Here is a 21,109-nt window from a genome sequence, read left to right as displayed (position 1 = left end):
GAAAATTAATGGGGCAAATTGGTCAGGTAAGGCTCAATAGTGCCTCAAGTTTTACATCGTAWGAGATTTTCATTTATTAAGTGCAAAGAATTCGCATAAGTTTGCTATTACTTGGTTTATGCATTGAAATGTTTTATGCATGTGAAAACCCGTGAACTCACCAACTCTTTGTAATTGACCTCATTTTTATTTCCATGTTTTTCAGGTTCTAAGTGAGTGGTTTGGATTTTAAGGAGGCATACTTGAGCCAAGATCGATTAAGTCAAGTTTTTGATGTAATTGTGAACGTTGTGTAAATTCTAACTCTTGTTATGTCGATGAATCATGTTATTTTGAAAAACTTGAAATAGTGTTATTTATGAACTGTTGCTATGTCTCGCTTGCCTGTTATATCTTGTGATTCCGCTTTAGCGGGGTGTGACACAAAGATAGAGGAATATGGGGCTATTCAATACCCAATTTTGATCAATCAAAATCGGCTATTCTTAGGCCCAATATTACAGCTCAACATTTCAAAGCAATGTCGGTAGTGTTTCAAATGTCCAAGTAGTGGGTCAGTTTGGAGGATTATCATTAGAAGATCGGCACTCTCACTTGAAATCATTTTTAGAAATGATGGGTCACTTTCGTACTCCCGAATTCTTGGAGGAAGCCTTAAAGTTAACTCTCTTCTCTTATACATTGAGAGATAGAGCAAAAGTCTGGCTAAACTCTCAACCACCTCATTCGATTGACACATGGACGAATTTGGTTGAAAATTTACTAAAAGAAGTACTTTCCTCCCACGAGGAACGTGAAGCCCTGAAATGAAATTTTAATGTTTTAGCAAGGAGATGACGAAGTGATTTCAGATGCATGGAAGAGGTTCAAGGACCTTCTTCGGAGATGTCCTCATCATGGAATCCTCCACTGCATCTAATTGGAAAATTTTACAATGGTTTTTTCTAATGTTGTTGAAATCATTCTCGATGCTATGGCTAACGTCGCTTTCACTTCTAAGACTTATAACGAAAGATATGATATTTTAGAGAAAGTTGCCAATAATAACACTGACTGGTCAAACCCTCGTGGCATTGTTCCTAAAACTACAGCAGATATTTGTGAGATTGATGTCATCACCGCCTTAAATGCACAGATTGTAGCTTTAACTAACTTGGTTAAAAACAACTTAAATTTAAATGGAGAGAAGAACCAAGTGCGAGTTATAATGTCTAATCCTTCCATGAATGAATCTTGCATTTATGCGAAAGTCGTGCTTTTGAGTGTTGTCTTGAAAATCCCGCATCGGTAAACTATGTTGGGAACCATGTTAGAAATACTTCGTTCTCCTAAACATTTAATCCGGATTGCTGAAACCATCGTAACTTCTCTTGGTCGAAAATCAAGGATTTCAACCCTCTCGGGTAAGTCAAGTTCAAATCGACCACCAAATCCCTCGGGATTTCATGATGTGATTCACTCAAAAGAGAATGTGTCTATGTATATTTTATAACACACGGATCATTATTTCATGACCATGGTGTCCCACCTGGTCATGTCGAAACATATATGTGTCATTGTCCCAAAATTCATTATTGGTGACAAAATATGATTCAATGACCTAGAAATCCACTAGTTCGACACTTTAATTTCTCTAATATATATTTTATTTCATATTCATTAAAGTTGATGTATATATATCCATTTCCATTCTCATAATATGATTTCCAATTGATACGAATATCTTAACAAAATTCATATTAATATAGTGCTTTAGTGACTATTACTCTTGTATCAACAAGAAAATGACAGTCAATCGTTTAAGTATTTTGGTTGAAGGAATTATAAAATGAAATAAATATTAATCTGTTTATTTAGATTATGTGGGAGGTTCACAAAAAAAACTCAATTTCTCCTCGACACATTCCTACACGGAACGAAAAATATTAAGAGTTTTGTAGTTTTTTTATATTTCTTGACATCTATAATGGTTAGAATTTCAAATGTATATATGCAAATAGAATAAATTTGATACTTCAAATAAAAATTTTCAAATAATTCAATAATCAACCATTTTAAAAAAAAAATAGTTCATAAGAGAATGTTTAAATAGATAGCAAGTAGTGGTACGTCACATGTATCAATGTTTATTTTCAACTTGTTCATTTTGAAGGAGTAGTTAGTGCATTTCTCTTTTGTTTGTCCATTATCACCTGGGGCAGTTGTTGTATGTCTGCTTTAGGTATTGAAAATCATTCCCGACTCTTACCATGACACTGACCCTTTCAAGGGCTTCTCCTACATAGTGCATAGATGTCACATGTGTGAAATTGTTTTTAACTCACACTTCTTTGGAGTTGTTTTCACCTCTAACGCTTTCATTATTAATCTCGAGAATTTTCTTTCTCCCAACATGTCTAGCTTTTTTTTTTTTTTTTTGAAAAAAAACCTTGTTATGTCTCTCAACCACCTGAAGTAGGTTGATAAGTTTGTCTAAATGTTATATTCCAACTTATATTGGTTCATTAATATTTACTGATATATGAAAGGTATAAATAATGTTATGAATCATGTCATCTTCTGTGAGTTTTTTACCACGGAGATTGAAATGCGTCTTGAGACACAACATTTCTTTGTTGAAATCAGTTACCTTCTTGTAATCGAGTAAATGAGTTTCCATTCCGTTGTACGTTTAGTTAGAAAAGCACATGTCACGAATACTCTCGATTCTTCATTTCAGGGCATCCCCAGTTCTTTGGGGTTTCCTAGTAGAAGGTATTCCCTATGAAAGCTAGGACTGATATGTCGTCTCAAAACATGACAATATTTGCTTGTACCTTTTCAAAAGGTTGGTTTTTTAGGGTTTATATGGAGTTGGTAGGTTTTAGGTATATTCTTGTATCTTTCCGACAAAGGTATTCTTTACATTGGACATTTATATTTATACTCAAGTTCTTCACGGTTGGGTTGTTTTAATCATTTACGTAAATAAGGGATAATGTATGAACTTCTTTTTTATAAGACAAATAACTTAGAAGGCACCTTGAAGTTTCATTATTACGTAAATTATATTTTGCATTTATATTATTAAGCATAGTAGAGTGATGTTTATAATTTAAACATATAAAAAGAAAAGTATATTCATACGAAATCATAATATTTGTGTATATAACATAAAGCATAATATGGTGATATTTTACAACTTAAACATATACTTTCTAAAATTCATATGAAAAAAAGAAAACACTAAGCAAAGTATGCTTACTTGGATCATGGTTGCAGTGTCAGATGGTAGGAACAGAAAATCGTTTGGTTCCTGAGCTTACATGCTGATAACGTATTAGAGGAAAAATCATATAGAACAACAATGAATGGAGAGAATAATTTGTAATTCTTTGTTAATTAAAAGCTCTTTAAATAGGGATGTGTTATAAGTAGATAACTATGAGAGATATCAATTCTAATATATCTCTAATATGTTTATCTCTATCTATATCTTCATATCCTTTAAACGATGATATACTTATCCTACAATATAAATACATTTATAAAATAAATGAAGAAAAACATTATTTATAAGATAGCTCGAATTTTAATTGTGAAGTAATTATTTAGACCGATTTTCGATCAACCAAAGACCAGTTTTCAGGCCTTATCCATGCTTCCTTTTGGTAAAGGAGCAGTCCAAGTTCAAATTTAGGACCAAAACGGGCTTTCACCTACGACTATAATTAGTCAACAACTTTTTTAACCAATTCCTTTTAAGACATATCCGGAATAAGTTAACCAATTCTTGTTAATTTATTTTAGATGATCAAAATTAAATTAGAATATGCTTTTATTTAATAAAAAAATATTAATAGTTTAAAGAGTAAATTACATATTTCGTCCCTATGATTATAGAAATTTGGATTGAGTCCCCTAAACGAAATAATTGCATGTATGATCACCATGGTTTCATTTTTTTATGGATTGAGTTCCTACATCTAACTCCATTAACCACAACTCTCTTAAGTCAGGGTCATTTTGGTCCTTTTACATTTTTGCTTAAAAATTAAAAAAAAATGTATAAATGTTCATGAAAAACAATATCGCCAGCCATCCACTGACCCTCTTCTCCAGTCAAGTTGCTACCACGCATTTATTTCTCAATGTCACAAATAAACCTACAATAAATAGGTAATGTTTTTCTCTCTGGTTCTTGAGGGAGGAACAAATCAAACATTCATATCCACAATTCTAAATTAACTTCACAATCAAAACCTTGAATCACCATTTCTTTAACTTGAAAAATCAATGATGCATCTCTATTTCTTCTATAAAAATGAAAACCCTAAATCGTCTAAATATCATAGATACAATCAACTAAAAAATGTGCATACACAAAATCCATGTATGCGATACATACAGATTAAAATCTAGAAAAAAAAAATACAAAAACATAAATAAAAAACTAAAGCATTATTGGGTTTGGTAAAATCATTGCCAAGGTCGTGTTTGTGTTGAATGTTTTGAATCACCATTGATGAATCTCGATCCAAACTCATGGTTCTAGTACCACATCCAAACTCAATGAATCTCATTCATATCTCCCAGTTTAACACTCGATAAATGCTCGAACAAAGCCCTAATCTCTTAATCCGCTTCTCTCTATTTGAAACCTAGTACATCTTGATCTGAATATGTTTTTCTTGCCTACTTTTGCGAATCTGAAACGATGGCAAAGACCTATAAAGGGGCGCTTCTTGGTGTTGTGCTCTCTGGTAGGTCGTCGGAGGAAAAGCTAGAGTCTGATGGTGTGAGGTGACATGGAATGTTGGATGTGGAGTGGAAGAAGGACGTTGTACTTTATATCTAAAGATAATAAATATATATTAAGATAGATATATACAAATTATATTGTTTTTTTAATTTTTTGAAAGAAGAAGATATAAAAAGACAAAAAAGCCCCCAACTTAACGGCTCTAATATCAACAGAGTTAGATGTAGGGACTTAATTCATAACAAAACTGAAACGACAATGACAACATCTGTAATTAATTCGTTTGAGAGATCAAATCCAAATTTTTATAAAACCAAAATAAAATTTGAAGTATAAGTAAGAAAATGCGACTTGCGGCCATGGATGGTCCCTAAAAATGGCAGCAAAAACGACGAATGGAAAATGTTTGAATCATTTATAATCTCAACCATGGCCTCTTTCATCCCTTCAGCAGGTGAAGAGGAAATCCCTTCGCCTTCTGTCTCCAATCCTCTCTCTGAATTCCCCAACCCCTCTCTCTTGGGGAATACAAGAGAACATACCATTCACAACAACATTAACAAATCCAATTCCTTAATTCCCATTTTCAGAATTCAATTGAAAATCCACAAATGCCGCCATTGGAGGAAGCGTTATTGGTGCCTTCAAGCCCAGGTAGATTCAAGATCTACCGTCCCCAGAGTCACATCATGAATCGAGCGTTTCATCGCTGTTTCGCCTCCACCACCATGGTGTTACTTTGGGCTCTGATTTTGATTGCATTCACCGCCTCGTATTTGACCTTCGTCGATACAGGTAACCGCTACCTCCACCACTCTTCCTTCTGGGATCACGGCGGCATTGGTGGAATTCAATGGGAGAAAAAAGTCCGTTCTTCTGCTCAGATCCTTCGTGCTGACGGTATCTCTGTACTTGTCACCGGAGCAGCAGGCTTCATCGGAACACATGTCGCCCTAGCTTTGAAAACCCGTGGAGACGGCGTCGTTGGGGTTGATAACTTCGACAACTACTACGGTCCGTCGTTGAAAAGAACACGACGGGCGTTGCTCGAAGCTCACGGCGTTTTTATCGTCGACGGCGATATCAACGACCAGCGCCTTTTAGCCAAGCTCTTTGATACCGTAGCATTTACGCACGTTATGCACTTGGCTGCGCAGGTAGGCGTACGATACGGCGTCGATAACCCGTACTCTTACGTCCATAGCAACGTCGCCGGTCTCGTGACGCTTCTAGAACAATGCAAATGCGCCGGCCGGCAGCCCGCCGTCGTATGGGCCAGCTCCGGTTCCGTTTATGGGGTAAACAACAAGGCACCCTTTTCCGAATCGGATCCAGCCAACCCACCCGCTTCTCTCTACGCCTCCACCAAGAAAACCGGCGAAGAGATCACCCACACATACAACCGTCTTTACGGGTTATCAATAACCGGGTTGAGATTCTTCACGGTTTATGGACCGTGGGGAAGACCCGACATGGTGTATTTCTCCTTCACCCGAAATATTTCAGAGGGAACACCGATAACAGTGTACCGGGTGAAGGATCGGGTCGACTTGGCCCGAGACTTCATCTACATTGACGACGTTGTGAAGGGGTGTGTTGCGTCACTGGATACATCGGGTAAAAGTACCGGGTCGGGTGGAAAGAAAAAAGGAAGTGCTCCTTATCGGATTTTTAATTTGGGTAACAGTATTTCGTCGCCGGTGACGGTGCCGGCGATGGTGAGGATATTGGAGGATAGTTTGGGGATGAAGGCAAAGATGGATGTGACCGACGTGACTGGAAACGTCGACTTTTCATTCCCACATGTGAATATCAGTTTGGCTCAGAAGGAGCTCGGGTATAACCCGACAACCGATTTGCAATCCGGATTACGGAAGTTCGTTAAATGGTACTTGTGGTATTACGGCAAACCATCCGCCCACTTGAACCAGTTTTAAACCTTTAATTTTAAAAAACACAAATAGACGATCGTTTTGTAATTATATTCACTTACGAATTCATTTGTTTCGTAGACGATAAAAACTGTCGAAGATTACGATTCTAACGACATTTGTAATTGTTCAAAGTGTTAGAATTTACAACGTAAACTTACGATTGAAATACGTTACCGACTGTTCACTACAACAACATCGGCAAAGTTGTTTGGGAGAATCAAATATGAACGTGATTATTCAACAGATAAAATATATACAATTCTAAAAATTTCAGATAACAAAGAGTGAAAATAACAGTTTCAAAAATGTACGTTCTACGACGCATAACGTTCTTGCATTGAAGCGACAAATAACAAGAGATGGGAAACAATAAGCAAGATTGTCACTACGACGAGAAAGACTCCAAGCTTATACCATTTTTGCCGCAAAGTGTTGATAAATCCTTTTCTGCATGCGTAGCAGTCGTAACAGAGCTTGGTAACGTTGTTTTGCCACAAATCGCAGTCGATATCGTATGGGCCGTCCAGATCATCGTAAACTTCGGTTTTCTTTATCCAATATGTCGCATTCAAATACTCCATGTCACAAATTGTGGGTGGTATGCAACATCCCGACTAGAAATTAGACAAACATGAAAACAAATATTTTAGCAGAAAAATCAATTACTATGCGTATTATAACTTTTTTTGAGTTTTTGTAAGCCTAAAAAATGAAAAAAAATCTCAGTACACACAAAAAAAAACTTGTACACGGATATAATTAAATACATAAATAAGTAAATATTTATGTATAAAGTACACATTTTAAATGTACATCGATAAAAATACTGATACCTCGATTGGAGAGAGTTTAGTCATTGAAAAATCGTAAGACTTGATCATGATTGATTGTACGGCCAAGTCCTGACATGTTCTCGTATTGTATATACAAGTCTCGATATTGTACCAATTATTGTCATCGTTCACCATCATTTTGAGCCATGATGGTGAACCAGGGATCATTCTGCTTTCTATCGTGTACGATCCTACAAGCGCCAACCCTATTGTCAGAATCACAATCAGTGGCACCATGACCACGATCAATCCCAACATCAAAAAGCGCGATCTCAAGAACACGACACTGTTGCTAACGACGAACAAGAGAATTAATGCGAAAACAACCCCGTGTTGCAGCTTTGACAATGGCAACAGGTGTTCGCAGTTACACTGTTTCACGTATAACAACCATACGATACAAAAGAGGATTGGAAAAGAAAGGAGGAACGAAATTGTGGTTAATGGAAACATGATTCGTTTTACAGAGGAGGGTTTTGGATCGTGTTTCTTGTTGGCGGCAGGATTTGGAGTTGTACGGTTTTCGGCAACGACAGTTACGTCTTGTGTTGTCTCCGCTATTGGATTTGCGTTTTCAGCCATTTTAGCGACGGAAATAACACTACTCTTACTATCGGGCAAAACAATGCAAGTATTTATAACAAAATCGGTTGGAAATTTTGGTCAAAAATTTAGGGTTGTTAATAAATTTATAAAAAGTCAACAAATAACACATTTCACATTTGCTATAATTTCTGGAGCAAGAGATTATTGAGGATAAGTTGTTGGATTATTTGACCATTTTTTCATTACAAATTCTTTAGAACAACTTATATTTAATGTAATAAATACATTAAGGTGTAAAGTGCATTGGGATTTTGTACATCGAGTACATATGTGTAGGGGTGTTCAAAAATATTGTTCGATCGTTTAAACCAGTTGAATCAAGTTAAACATGATCGTTTTTGGCGATTTAAATGGTCTGACGGTCTAGTCCGATCTGAAAAATAGCCAAATCGCCCTGTCTGGTCTGGTCTATACATTTCTTTTGAAATTCAATATAATATTTTTTAATAATGTCATATTGGTAAAAAACTTATTTTGAATATTGATGCTATGTTTTTTAGTTTAAAAAGCTCATAAGAGGTCCAAACCACCTTAAATCGAATAGACAGACCGTCTTTTATTGTCCGATTTGACTTGTTTTGTCACTTGCTGCCAAACCGTTCGTTTTATGGTTTGGGGGGTTAAACAGCTCAAATAGAACCATGAACACCCCTACATATTTGTAAACCAACTTACTAGCATTTAAAGCAACTAAGCAAGTAGTGGCACCACAAAGTCGTTCGATGCGTTTTTAGCCGAATTCCATCTTTTCGAGAGATTTTTTTAATTTTTTTTGTTGATTTTGAGAGATTTTTAAGTTTTCTGGTTGTTTTCAAGGTATTTTTTCAATTTTTTGATTGACGTTCCTTACAATATCTCTGAGCACCCCTCGAAATTTAACGGATGCTCTTTCATACCTAAAAAAACCCTAGTTAAGAAAATACGTTGAGCGGTTGCACGAGAACCCACTCGGACATTCATAGATCTGCCCTTGTAAGCAGGGGAACAATTAGTTTGCGGAAAACAAAATATATTCAGAGAATACACAACTTTTAGATCAGTGTTATTTAAATTAAATCACACCATTTATATATTATTTCTGATGGCAAAACACATAACCTACTACTCATAATTAACGAGTCTATAAAAATTCATGACCTCATAGCCTATTAAAAAATAACTTCATATATATCATAAGATAATAGATTTGATTAGAATCTCATTTAACGTTATATAACTAAATATATCTGCCACTTATAAGAGTAACGAAATATGTTATGTGCTAACATATAAAATAGAAGAATATTATCTAAAATTAAGTTTTTATATGAATTTCATTTTTTATGATGAAAATATTTGCTTAATACTCTTATTGTATCTGTTGGGAACCTTTCTATAACGTCTCGAGCTTGTAAAATCTCAGGATCGGATCAGACTCAGGTTGGATAGGGGAAGGGACGGTTATGGATAACGACGAAGAAGCAATGGTGGGTGGCAAAAAATTAAATTTTAGTTAAGGCTACGTTTGACACATTGGCTGATAAGCTAGCTGATAATTGATTAGTTGGTAGTTGATAAACTAGCTTATGAACAACGTTTATTTGACAAAAATTACTGATAATCTAGTTGAAAATGTTAAGTGATGAAAATAACATGTTGAAAAATTAGTCAATTACAACATTTTATAACATAAGTAAAACAAATTACTAATAATATAATATGTTAATGAATACAAACGAGATAGTAAAGAAAGTTAAATAATAAGAAGTCTCCAATGATAGTAGCAACATTTAAGTCTTATTATAATTAATATGGACATGTTATTCATATGAATCACATATTCATTATGAATATGAACGTGTCGCTCGATGTACGTTCCCTGTAGTTTTTTAATCCCTATATGTATGTATGTATGTATGTATGTAGCACAATATTGATTTTTCTTACCTCGTTTAATGTCTTAATTTGTTTAGCTTATAGTATATAATTTAATATAAATTGTTTAATATCGTTGTCTAATTAATTAATAGTCGCAAACAAGCACTACAACAAAATCGGGTTGATACGACACTACTAATTTATAAGCGTCCTAATATATCATTTTATAGAACCAAAAATTAAAACATCCTATCTAAAGACGTTGTAATAAGTTTATATGACGTTCGTCTTAACAAAGTTTTTAGGACACTTTTAATATAAAGCATCACATCAACAATTTTATAGGACATTTTTAAAAAAGTGTCATATAAACCTATTTTTTATAGAACACTTATTTTTATAAGACACATTTTCTTTTAATTAGTAGTTTTAATTTGTTTGGTATATTTTCACAAATTGCACATTTTGATTTTTAAATTTCTTGAAACGTCATTCCTTACTCTATTAGTGGCACAATTTTGTGGGTGTTTGGGATTGCTTATGTGAAACAACTTATGCTTTTCTACAGAAGTCCTTATCAACTTATTATAGGTTAGAATGATTTAACTTTCTCAAAAAATCCTTATTACCAGTTTGGCATCGGTATGAGCTGTTTATCCAAACACTTAAAAGTGCTTATTACCGGTGTCACACCGAAATAAGTCAATAAGTTGTTTTTTATAAGCAATCCCAAACACCCCCTTTATAATTCGATGCTCTAATTCTGTGTGATCATATATATGGTTGGATTAAAAACAAGTGAACATGTTATCATGATTCATGAGCATTATGATTGTTTTGACTTTACTTTTGTCTAGATAGTTTGTGATTAAAGTATTTTTAATTAAACCTGTATGGATATAATAAGTTAAGTATATGGATTCAGATAAATTGTTGTTTAGTTTTTTCTGTTGAATAAAACAATGACCATTTTACCCTATTATGTAATGGATCATAGCCCACCAGAATAAACACACCATAATAAAAATAACGAAGTGCATCAATGGAATTCCAAGAAAGAATGCAAACGCAATAAAGACCCTGATATTAAGGTACAACGGTTAATACACATGGTACAACAAGATGAAGATGCAAAACAATATAATGATGTTTGAATTGAAGAAACACACAACAATATAAATAAGTCAAATAGAGTAGACTATGGTACAAGTGTCTAATGCACTAGTACATGCTTTAGGTAGTATAAATAAAGGGAGCAAGAGGTTAGAAGGGGATCAGTAAGTTTGTGTGTGTGTGTTTTGGGCGAAAATCTTTGGAGAGTACTCGACCTCTCGAAAGTCAAGAAACTTCTTTGTTCATCAGATATCTTCTGTAAACTTTTCGTTTCATTGAATTCTAATAAAAATTACACCTTCGATCATCAAAATGTGTATCAAAGGGAGAAGGGAGCAACCATGGAGGGAGGAGGAGAGGAGAGGGAGTTGGACAAATGGAAAATGGTTATACGTCGCGGGTTGTCATCGACCCGACGAACTTTGGGAGGGAAAGGTAAAGCTAGAGTAGACCCCAACTTAATGTAACTGCCTAAAAAGGACAGTGAGGTTCCAATTCCTTTTTTCAGGATTTTGGCTATCTATAGGTGAAAGAATTATGGCCTTGCAGAAAAACAAAAGTCGTTCGTATCAAGTGATACGTGAATTTCTCAGTAGTGCTTCACCACTACCGTAGCTGGCGGAAATAGCTTAAACTCCCACTATCCTTAGTTATTGCATACGAGACAAACAAGTTATTGAGGGCTCTGAGCAGAAGGTTTCCTCGGGGCTTAGTTGGGTTTGAGTAGAAATCCTTAATGGCTTTTTCAAATCATTRGTGTCAGCATGTTGAATGAGCTTCATCCCAATTTCTAAGTCCATTTCAATGATGATGGTTGGGGGTCTTGCTCCCCCTTTTCTGGTTGGAAATCCTGTAAGCCCTTTTCTCTGCCTTTTGTTAGTTGCCCTTTCAGTGGAATATTAAGGGGTTCTAGTCGCATACCCCGACGAAACATCTGTTCTTTCTTAATTGGCTCATCAATTTTTGTCATTGCTTATCATTAAGTTGTAAAGAGACACCTAAATGTGGCTTAGCAATTAAGCCACCCACGCCATTAAGCCATTATGTAAAAACCAAATAGCCCTTAATACTTGTTTAATTTAATGGTTCTCTGCGTCTGCCTACTTCAAGGAAAAGTAGAAAAACCATATGTCAAAAAAATTAAAAAATTGCAAGTGAATTGGTGGTGTTTTTGGTTATGTCCCCATAGAGAATGTTATAGGTATTAATGTCTCCATTAGTAAAAAAAATCCTACTAAAATTTGTCTTCACATCTATGTTTTTTGTTGTTCTCTAGATTTTTTTAAACAATGCTACATTTGCTTATAAGAAACAAATATAGGGAAAAAAATTTGTTGATCCTCTCTCTCAGTGATTTGATGATAATCCCTTTTACCTTATACGAAGTATTTATGTTTCTGTCCTTCAGTTCCAGCGATCATCACTAAGTCTATTCAGTGATTGCTGAGAACATGTAATGTAAATCCATCAGCGACAACGATACTTCAAGAAGACAAAACTTACACCAAAGAACCTTCAGCTAAAGTCGAAGACTGAAACTGAAGATTAGAGACTGGCGAGTTCGTGATCTGAAGCGGTATTCAGTGATTACAATCTGGTCTATACATGTGTGAAGACTGCCCAAGCCTCAGCGAATGCTGAAGAGACCTTCAGGTTATTCCAGCATTCATCGATCAAAAGAAGCTTGTTAAGCACGATTGTTTTTGTCTTGTCCTTATACACACAAAGAACAAACCCATACCCTTTCTAAAGCATAGTACGGTACAGAGTCGATTAGTTGACTCTACTATCCACCAACTCCATGAAATGATATCTGCTCATGAATAGGCTTTTGTACTATTCACTGTAGCGAAGGACAAGTCTTTCTCTAAAGGCTTGACAAGTGTTCAAACCCTACTACCTTGCAATAAATGTGTATTTAATGCAATGAGTATAAATAGATGTGTTCTATCTCTATGCAAAGATACTCTTAATCTTAAACCCTAACTTACGTTCATACGTGAAAGAACACATATCTAAGAATACAATACGCTTATCTTCAAAAGCAAGTTAGAATCCCTTTTTAGTATTCTAAATAGTTCTTACCCAGAAAGAACTTACTTTCTTCTAAGTCTTAAACAACAAATCATTTCTCTTGGCTAAGACTTAGTGTGTAACTTAGATTGTTTAGATAGGTTATCTTTACCTTATCTTTCCGCAAACAATATTGTAAAATATGTATTGATCCTTCCTTATCAATATATATTTTAAATTTGAAAAGTTTACTGTGTTTGTATTCATCCCCCCTTCTACAAACTGTTATACACATCTTCTAGACCCTCATGGGACCAACAAGTGGTATCAAAGCAGTAGATAAACCAAGATACAGAACAAGGAAGGGTCATATTAAGATTAATGTATTAGGTGCATGCACTCGGGACATGAAATTTATCTATGTTTTATCCGGTTGGGAAGGTCCAACTACTGATTCTAGGGTACTACGAGATGCGGTTACAAGAAATAATGGTTTAAAAGTCCCAATGGGTAATTACTATTTGGCTGATGCAGAATATGTCAATGGTAACAGATTTTTGGCACCATATAGAGGTACTAGGTATCATTTATGAGAATGGGAACACATTGGTCTTACACCTACAAATAATGAAGAATAATTTTACATGAAACACTCACAAGCTAGGAATATCATAGAAAGGTGTTTTGGTATTTTGAAGAAACATTAGGCCATATTACGAAGTCCTTCTTTCTATCTAATAAAACTTCAAGGAAGAATGGTCATAGCAAGTGCTTTGCTACATAATTTTATTAGGATGTACATGGTTCTTGATCCGAAAGAAAACACGACACTCACACTAGAAGATATGTCTATAGGGAAAGAGCAAGTTGAATCCAATGATGATGTTGAATCTATTGATGTTGTTGAATCAAGTAATGAGTGGACTCAATGGAGAGATGGCATAGCCCAAAAGATGTTTCAGTCGTGGATATCAAGTAGATGAATGGACTCGATGTATTGTTTTATTACTATTTTTGAATTTTAAAATGTTATCATAATGTATTATTTTGTTGCTAATGTTGAATTTTAAAATGTTATCCTAATTTGTTGTTTTATTACTATTGTTGAGTTTTTAAAATGCTTATCGTAACGTATTATTTTATTACTATGGTCATGGTGTTAATTTTGGAATTTAAAAGATGGCGGATAGACGTAATTGGAGTATCCAAGAAGAGGATGTACTAATTATTGTTCTACAAGAGATTGTAGCCGCCGGTGGTAGGAGTGATAATGGGTGTTTTCGGACCGGCACATATGAGCAAATCGTTTTAAAGATGCGTGAAAAGATCTCGGGCCTCAATATAGTATCAAAACATATCCAAAACAAAATGAAGCGGCTCAAAGATAAATATTCAGCAGCTTATGACATGTTGAATACAAGTGGTTTCGGTTGGAATGATGCGCATCAATGCGTAACGGTGGATGCTCAAGTGTTAGAGGAATACTTAAAGGTAACACTTATATTTTTTATGTGATTATTTGATATTTAATTTCATATGGATAGTGATTAACATTATATATATTTATGCATTTTTTTAATAGAAACATCCAAGCAAAAATTATATTGCCAACAAACCGTTTCCCCAATATGAGCGACTGAAGACAATATTTGGAAAAGATCGAGCTACAGGATCGATGGCGGAATCTGCCGCATATACATTGGAGCACAGCAATCTAGAGAGTGAAGTCGGTGCTGATACCGAAGAATTGAATATGCCTTCGACTACTCCTTCTAATGGCGCTTCTGCATCCTCCATTCCACAAGACGTAGAAGCATCATCCAAAAAAAGAAAGAGAAAGTAGGTGTTTCTGAAGATGCGATCAAGATGATTGAAAAGAGGTTGAATTCGTTATCCAATGAAATGGGTAAGTTGGTATCAGTTGTTGGTACTCCGGGTTTACAAACTATGCTCGATGAGTTAAGCAACATGGGTTTTGATGATGATCAGGTTATTGCTATTAGCATGTATTTTTGCCGATAACCTGATTCAACTATGCCTATGTAATAGCATTAATGCTACTTTGAAGCCAAAATTTGTGAGGACCATCTTAAAGAAGTTAGAAATGTGATGTTAGTTGGTAAAAATTTGATCTTTTGTGTTTAAGTCTTTTGGTACACAATTATAAACATTTTATCTTTTGTGTTCAGGTCTTTTGGTACACAAAAAAAACATTTGAATGTTGGTAAACATTTCAACTTTTGTGTTGGTGAACATGATGTTTAAATCTTTTGATTTATGAATGTGAGTTTTTAATTAATATTGATTTTAGATTTTTTTTGTATTTTTAAATAGTATTTGTTAACATTTATATTGATTAATTAGTGAAAAAACGCTAAACAGCTCACTGGGGTAAATTGGTCATTTTAACCAGTTCTGTCCTATCCTGTCATGTCTTACAAAACGCTTAACACTTGTCATGTCTGCGTACCAAACACACCCTTAAAAAACGCGTCATAATTCATGTTGTCATATACGTTGATCAACCACGAGTTTAGGTTTAGAACTGTACTAACCCAATGAGTTCCGTTTATATGTACTGGGATAATTACCTACAAAAAAAAATTAAATGCTTCATTATAAATCAATGTTTATCTGGAAGTACATCAAAATTACGCATTCTTACCTCATCAACTAGCCACCGGGCCGGATATAATATTTTTTGTGTCGTTCATCAACTTAATGTATCGTAATTCATTGAGGGAAAAAAAATTCAAGCTTATAACCAGAATATCGTACATCGTGAGTTCATCAGTCTCTCTAACATTTTCAAATGCGCCTACGTATCAATATGTTGTTAAAAAACACATGACTTAGGAAAATTAACTAGTAAATAAGTTATGATCGTAATAAAAATAATAATTACCTTAGCATTGTATCAAACCAACAATCCTCCAACAACAATCTTCATAATTACCAAGTCCATTGTTATCACTGAATTTTAGTATTAAATTATATTCGTCTTGAAAGATAAATATTGTCTATAATTAAAATAGACATCGTATTTGACTTTGTAAGTAGTTTGACTTTGACTTTCAAGGGTTTTAACTTTGACCCTATAAATAGATTAGTTTTTGTGTAAATCTTGTAGGAGCTCATTTGTAAAATTCAGTTTATCGTAATAGAGGTTTGACCAATATTGAAAGTTGACTTTTCCTCTCTTTATCTCCTTCATGTTCTTAATTTCTATATCCAGATCCGCCATGATTATGAAAGTTTATTAAAGATTGATCATTGTAGGGGCTATCAATTAGTATCAGAACGGATTATGCACGAAATAATGAAAAGAAATCATCAATTTTGAAGGTTTTGTGAAATTTTTCTGGAATTTTTGTGTGTTCTTCATCTTTTACTTAAGGTTCTTCATTTTTCTTTAGGTTTGATTCAAAAAAATTTTTGAAAAATTTCGTGTTTTTGTGTTAAATTTGGGATCAAACTGTGCGGAATTAAACTGTGAATCTTTATTATTCACAATTTTTTGTGATTTGATCATTCCATTTCGAGATTCGATCGATTTAGTGATTTTAAATTTTTTTTCGTGTTCTTGAATTTCTTTTAAAAAACCAGTGTTTTTGATCCATTTTGGTTAAATTTTTTGTTGTTTTTTGTGTTTTTGTTTTCTAAATCGCTTAGCCCAATTTGTTTTAGGCCCAACACAATTTCATCAGCCCAATTTTGTTCTTCAGCTTCTTTGAACACTGTCGCTCAAGTTTGTTCATCAGATTTAGAAAATCGTTCAACTAACTTTACCCGGATTCATAAATCGCTCAATCCATCTTCCCGGATTCATAAATCGCTCAAGAAAACGCATCTCCCTGTCCGATCTCAAGTTTTCATCACACAGTTAGGTCATCTAAATCGCTCAAACAGGGTCCGATTTCACTCTATATCGCTCACTGTAAATCGCTCCTTTGCTCCTTCCTTGTTCGATTTCTCTTAAAGCGCCCGTCTTCTTCACTGTGTTTAATGTAAATCGATTGAAGGTTGTCCGATTTCTGGTTAAATCGCACGTTACCTTGTCGGGTTTAACAATAAGTCGCTCATAAGGTTTCACTTAAATTGTACACTTCAGTGACCGATATTTAACTAAATCAGACACCACTTCATCCAATTTGAGGTTAATCGCACAGATTAATCGAACAACTTGATTGGATTGTGTAAATCGTACAACATCCATCCAATTTAGGAATTATCACACAATTTCTGTCTTGTCCAATCGACTTTCATCACAGGTTGGTTGATTTTAGACAAATCGCTGAAAGGGTTTAATAGGTTTGTTCGATTTCAATCCATCACAGACTTGTTCGATTTCTCATAAATCACTTACTGTCTTGACTGATTAGTTTCTCATAAATCACTTACTGTCTTGACTGATTAGTTGTAATCAGTTTTGATTTCACTGGTTCTTTTTTGTGCGAGTTCATCTTAATCGCTAACCAACATCCGATTTACATCTTCATCGTTGCTAAATCGGACAGCCAGAATCGTTGGGCATCTCAAGATCAGATTTTGAATGAAATACGTTTACAAAATCTACAATGACAACTTGTACATGATCTGCTTGAGGTGAATACTCCAAGAATTGTTGCCCGTCTTATTTGGAGGATTTCTCTGCTTCAATCCACTTGGTAGTTGTTGTAGCAGCGACCAAGCATATATAATATTGCTTGTAATAAGTATCCAAACCAAGTGCAGAAGGTTCTTTTGTAGCTAAGCTTTTTACCAACACAGCTCCCTGTGTTTCTGCTTAGTACTATTTGGAAATTTCTAGTCTAATCATTTCAGATTTCACTTGGACAAAAGTTTCAAAGGGTTGCAGGAAGCATCTGTGCAGGTGTCCCATGAGTGGAAGGTGAAACCTGTGATCGGTTGTCCCCGATTTGTGAAATTTTTTTTATGTAAATCAATCATTGTTTTAATCGTATTTGGCTTAAATCGCTTGAAAGGTTCACAGGTTGGTTTTGATTTTGGACAGATTTGTGGTGGATTCTTGATCGGACTTGGCTAAATTGAATTTGGATTTTGGATTTGCCGGATACAGATATCTGAAGACTGTTTTGATTAGACTCAACATTGAAGTTCTTTGCTTCAACAATCACCTGACAGCTTCACTCTCAGATTGTGTGTCAGTTTGATTTTTCTGTTTTGGGAGAACCAAATTAAGATTACCAATAATGCCAGCTTCTGGCTTTTTGCTGCTTTTCCCCATACCTGCAGTGTCATCCTTCATTTTTATCTCTTCTTGAACAATAAAATCATAGATTTCCTCCAAAAGTTCTGTTGGTGCACATTCTTCCGGATCATTTGTGGCATTCATTCTTACAAACTCGGCCTTGGTCGTTTTAGGCCACCCCATTGGTACTTAGCAGCTGGCAGTGACAAAGGCTGTTTTGTGGAAGAGAGGAGAGGAAGGCTTGGAAAGTTAATAGAAGATAAAGTTAGATAGTCAAGCTTCTGTACCTTCTGGTTAGGAATTGATCAAACGGCCAGGCACTGCATATCAAGGGAGAAGCCTGATTCAATACTTAAAGTTGCTGTGAAGCATTTTTTTTTAAAGGAAGTTACATCTACTTTGGTGATGGATTCCTTATACAGTGGACTTACATTACTTTGGTGATGGATTCTTTCACACAAACTTGAACTATTGGCATTAAAGGATGGTGCAGAGCTCAACTGTAATAAAGCAACAGTAAGCCAGGTTGTCTGGTGTGATTGATTGTTTTTACCCATTCATTGCTGGTGTGATCTTATTCAAGAACTTTTGGTCGATTCAGCCTTACCATTCTGTTTTGTGTTTGAGTTGTTTGATGTTAATATTTGTTGTTGATGATTGCTGTTGATGTTTGCTTTTGATATGTGCATCACATAAAGTTCCACTGTTGCACTCTAGTTGTTCGTATTAGGTTCTCCTTCTGGGTGGGGATACTTGAATGATTCAGCTGTTGTTAAGGTTTATGAGATACTAATAGGCGTCAAATTTGAAGAAAAAATTCTTGTCATTAATAAAACAACTGTTTCCATTATTTTGTGGTAATTGATTTTGAGGCTACATGTGACAAGGAAAGGAACCCTCATCCCTAAGAGATCATTGAGTTCCCTTCAATGATAGTGAGTAGTGTGACTGGTCAACTAGAAGCTTGTTTTCAAACATATCTGTGTCCAACATGCAATCAGCTTCTAAGTGATTTTTACAAGGATTTGACCGGAATACAACAAATTCAGGTGAACAGAGGAGTTACTCTTAGTGAAGCTTGGTTTATCTCTCAATTGTTTTTTTTTTGGGCTTGATTTTGTTTTGTTTGGGACTCATTTAAATCTCTTCAATTTTTTTAGCCCAGCTGTAAATTTTTTAGCTTTTTTTTTTCTAGTTTTCAAATATTTTTTTGGACCATTTTTTTAACTAGTTTTGAGCTCAATTGTTTTTTTATTTCTTCGAATTGATTTCATCGCATTAGATCCTTTGATCAATCTATTTTGAAATGACAACTTTTGTCGAGAGGGAATATAAAGATCTTAAAGAAAAATACGATAAATTAAATTTTGAGCTTAATAAGAATATATCGTAGACAATTCGTCTTACTGACTGTAATGAGAGAAAGAAAGAAGAGAAGAGAGTTTTGCAAGAAAAAGATGAATGATCTGATGAAGAGTGTTTCTGATCCACAAGAGACAGTAAGATTGAAGAAGCAGATTGAGGATTTAACAGCTAAACTGCATAAATCTAAATTGCTAATTGACTCTTTTGGGAGGAATAATAAAGAGACTGAGGACTTATCTGATAAAATTCATAAGACTGAATGTGATCTGTTTGAGTCAAGGAAATTATTGGAACTAGAGAAGAATACAGTTTTAGAAGTTGAGAATGTTTTAAATGCTGAAAGGAAAGATATGGAGAAAGAGAAGAAGAGATTGATTGAATTATAGAAAAAGTTTGGTGCTGAACGCATATCTTATGAAAATAAGATAAACTCTCTCGAGCTAAATGCCAAAATGTTGTTAAAGGAAATCTCAGATTTTGAGCAGCTGATTATCTTGGAACGAGCCACGATAGATAAAGAGAAGAATGACATCAAAGAAGAATGTCTGAGTCAGACTCAAAAATTGTCTGACTGCATTGCTCAAAAGCAAAAGGCTTTAGACGAAGAAAAGAAGCTATTTGTGCTTGAAAAACGAAATACTGCAAAGAAATATGCAGCTATTGCTAAAGAGCTTGCTGAAAAGAAAAAGTGGCTCGACATCGCTTCTGAGAATAAGAAGAGCAGCTCAGATGAAGAGAGAAGAGAGTTTAATAATCAGAAGAAAAAATTTGAAATGCTTAAAAAGGAGTTAGAAGGTAAACTCCTGGATACTTGAAGAAAATTGTCTGATCTGAAGACAGAACTTGAAACTAAGTTGAAGATGAGAACTGAACTCAAAAATAAGTATGATTTAGTTGATGATAAACGAGACCAGCTTTTAAAGAAAGTCAAAGACTTTTCTTGTGCTCAAAGCTCAACTAGTTCTCCTTCTCAGTGTAAAACAAGCTTTTATGAATGTTCCAAGTCGAACAGTTATTCAAGCAGCCCTAAATCAACTGTTTCTAAGAACAATTCTCATTCTTCAAATCAGTATTATCAAGGGTATGTCATTGGATCACCCAATTACTCTTCAAAGGTTAAAAGCATTTGGGTCAATAAGTTTGAATCTATTTTATCTCAGAATTCTGTTGTTACTAACAATCTTCCTTGTTTTGTGAGATCTACTTCTGACTTGATAAATCTTAGCAAGAAAAGGATCATGTGCTCTTCATGCAAGAATACTGATTTTGTAAACAGGAAGAGGTACAACAGATAGACTAAAGACAACATATTTCAGAAGAATTGGATAGGTAATAACAGGTATGATAACAATAACTGGTTTGAATCTTATTCTGTTTATGATCATCCTGTTAAAAGCGCGAAAAAGAACATATCTAATAAAAATAGATGGTTTGG

The 21,109-nt window shown here is 34.7% G+C and overlaps 3 protein-coding genes and 1 non-coding gene across 4 annotated transcripts; 2 read left to right on the top strand and 2 right to left on the bottom strand.

The window, feature by feature from the left end:
• Positions 1–796: 796 nt before the first annotated feature.
• LOC112517556 lies at positions 797–903 on the bottom strand. The gene has a single exon (XR_003069739.1). It is a non-coding gene; the product is annotated as a small nucleolar RNA R71 (small nucleolar RNA).
• A 4,449-nt stretch (positions 904–5,352) lies between these two features.
• LOC112516862 (UDP-glucuronate 4-epimerase 1-like) lies at positions 5,353–6,678 on the top strand. The gene has a single exon (XM_025124095.1). The coding sequence runs from the start codon at positions 5,353–5,355 to the stop codon at positions 6,676–6,678; it is 1,326 nt and encodes a 441-aa protein (XP_024979863.1).
• A 311-nt stretch (positions 6,679–6,989) lies between these two features.
• On the bottom strand, positions 6,990–8,090 carry LOC112516861 (tetraspanin-15-like). The gene is made up of 2 exons (XM_025124093.1): positions 7,509–8,090; positions 6,990–7,289 (listed from the first exon to the last, which is right to left on the bottom strand). Exons 1-2 carry the CDS (start codon positions 8,088–8,090, stop codon positions 6,990–6,992), a joined length of 882 nt encoding a protein of 293 aa, XP_024979861.1.
• Positions 8,091–14,276: 6,186 nt separating this feature from the next.
• LOC112516860 (uncharacterized protein At2g29880-like) lies at positions 14,277–14,940 on the top strand. Its single transcript, XM_025124092.1, has 2 exons — positions 14,277–14,588; positions 14,680–14,940. The coding sequence occupies exons 1-2, from the start codon at positions 14,277–14,279 to the stop codon at positions 14,938–14,940; spliced, it is 573 nt and encodes a 190-aa protein (XP_024979860.1).
• Positions 14,941–21,109: the final 6,169 nt, after the last annotated feature.

Source organism: Cynara cardunculus (genome assembly GCF_001531365.2).
Source record: "Cynara cardunculus var. scolymus isolate 2C chromosome LG 8, CcrdV1, whole genome shotgun sequence".
NCBI classification, from domain to species: domain Eukaryota; kingdom Viridiplantae; phylum Streptophyta; class Magnoliopsida; order Asterales; family Asteraceae; genus Cynara; species Cynara cardunculus.
This window is presented reverse-complemented; position numbering and strand designations above follow the sequence as displayed.

Coding starts and splice junctions, on each gene's coding strand:
- LOC112516862 (XM_025124095.1), top strand. CDS start 5,353: ATGCCGCCATTGGAGGAAGCGTTATTGGTGCCTTCAAGCCCAGGTAGA.
- LOC112516861 (XM_025124093.1), bottom strand. CDS start 8,090: ATGGCTGAAAACGCAAATCCAATAGCGGAGACAACACAAGACGTAACT. Junction 7,290..7,508: donor CTAAACTCTCTCCAATCGAG/GTATCAGTATTT, acceptor TCTAATTTCTAG/TCGGGATGTTGCATACCACC.
- LOC112516860 (XM_025124092.1), top strand. CDS start 14,277: ATGGCGGATAGACGTAATTGGAGTATCCAAGAAGAGGATGTACTAATT. Junction 14,589..14,679: donor TGTTAGAGGAATACTTAAAG/GTAACACTTATA, acceptor TTTTTTTAATAG/AAACATCCAAGCAAAAATTA.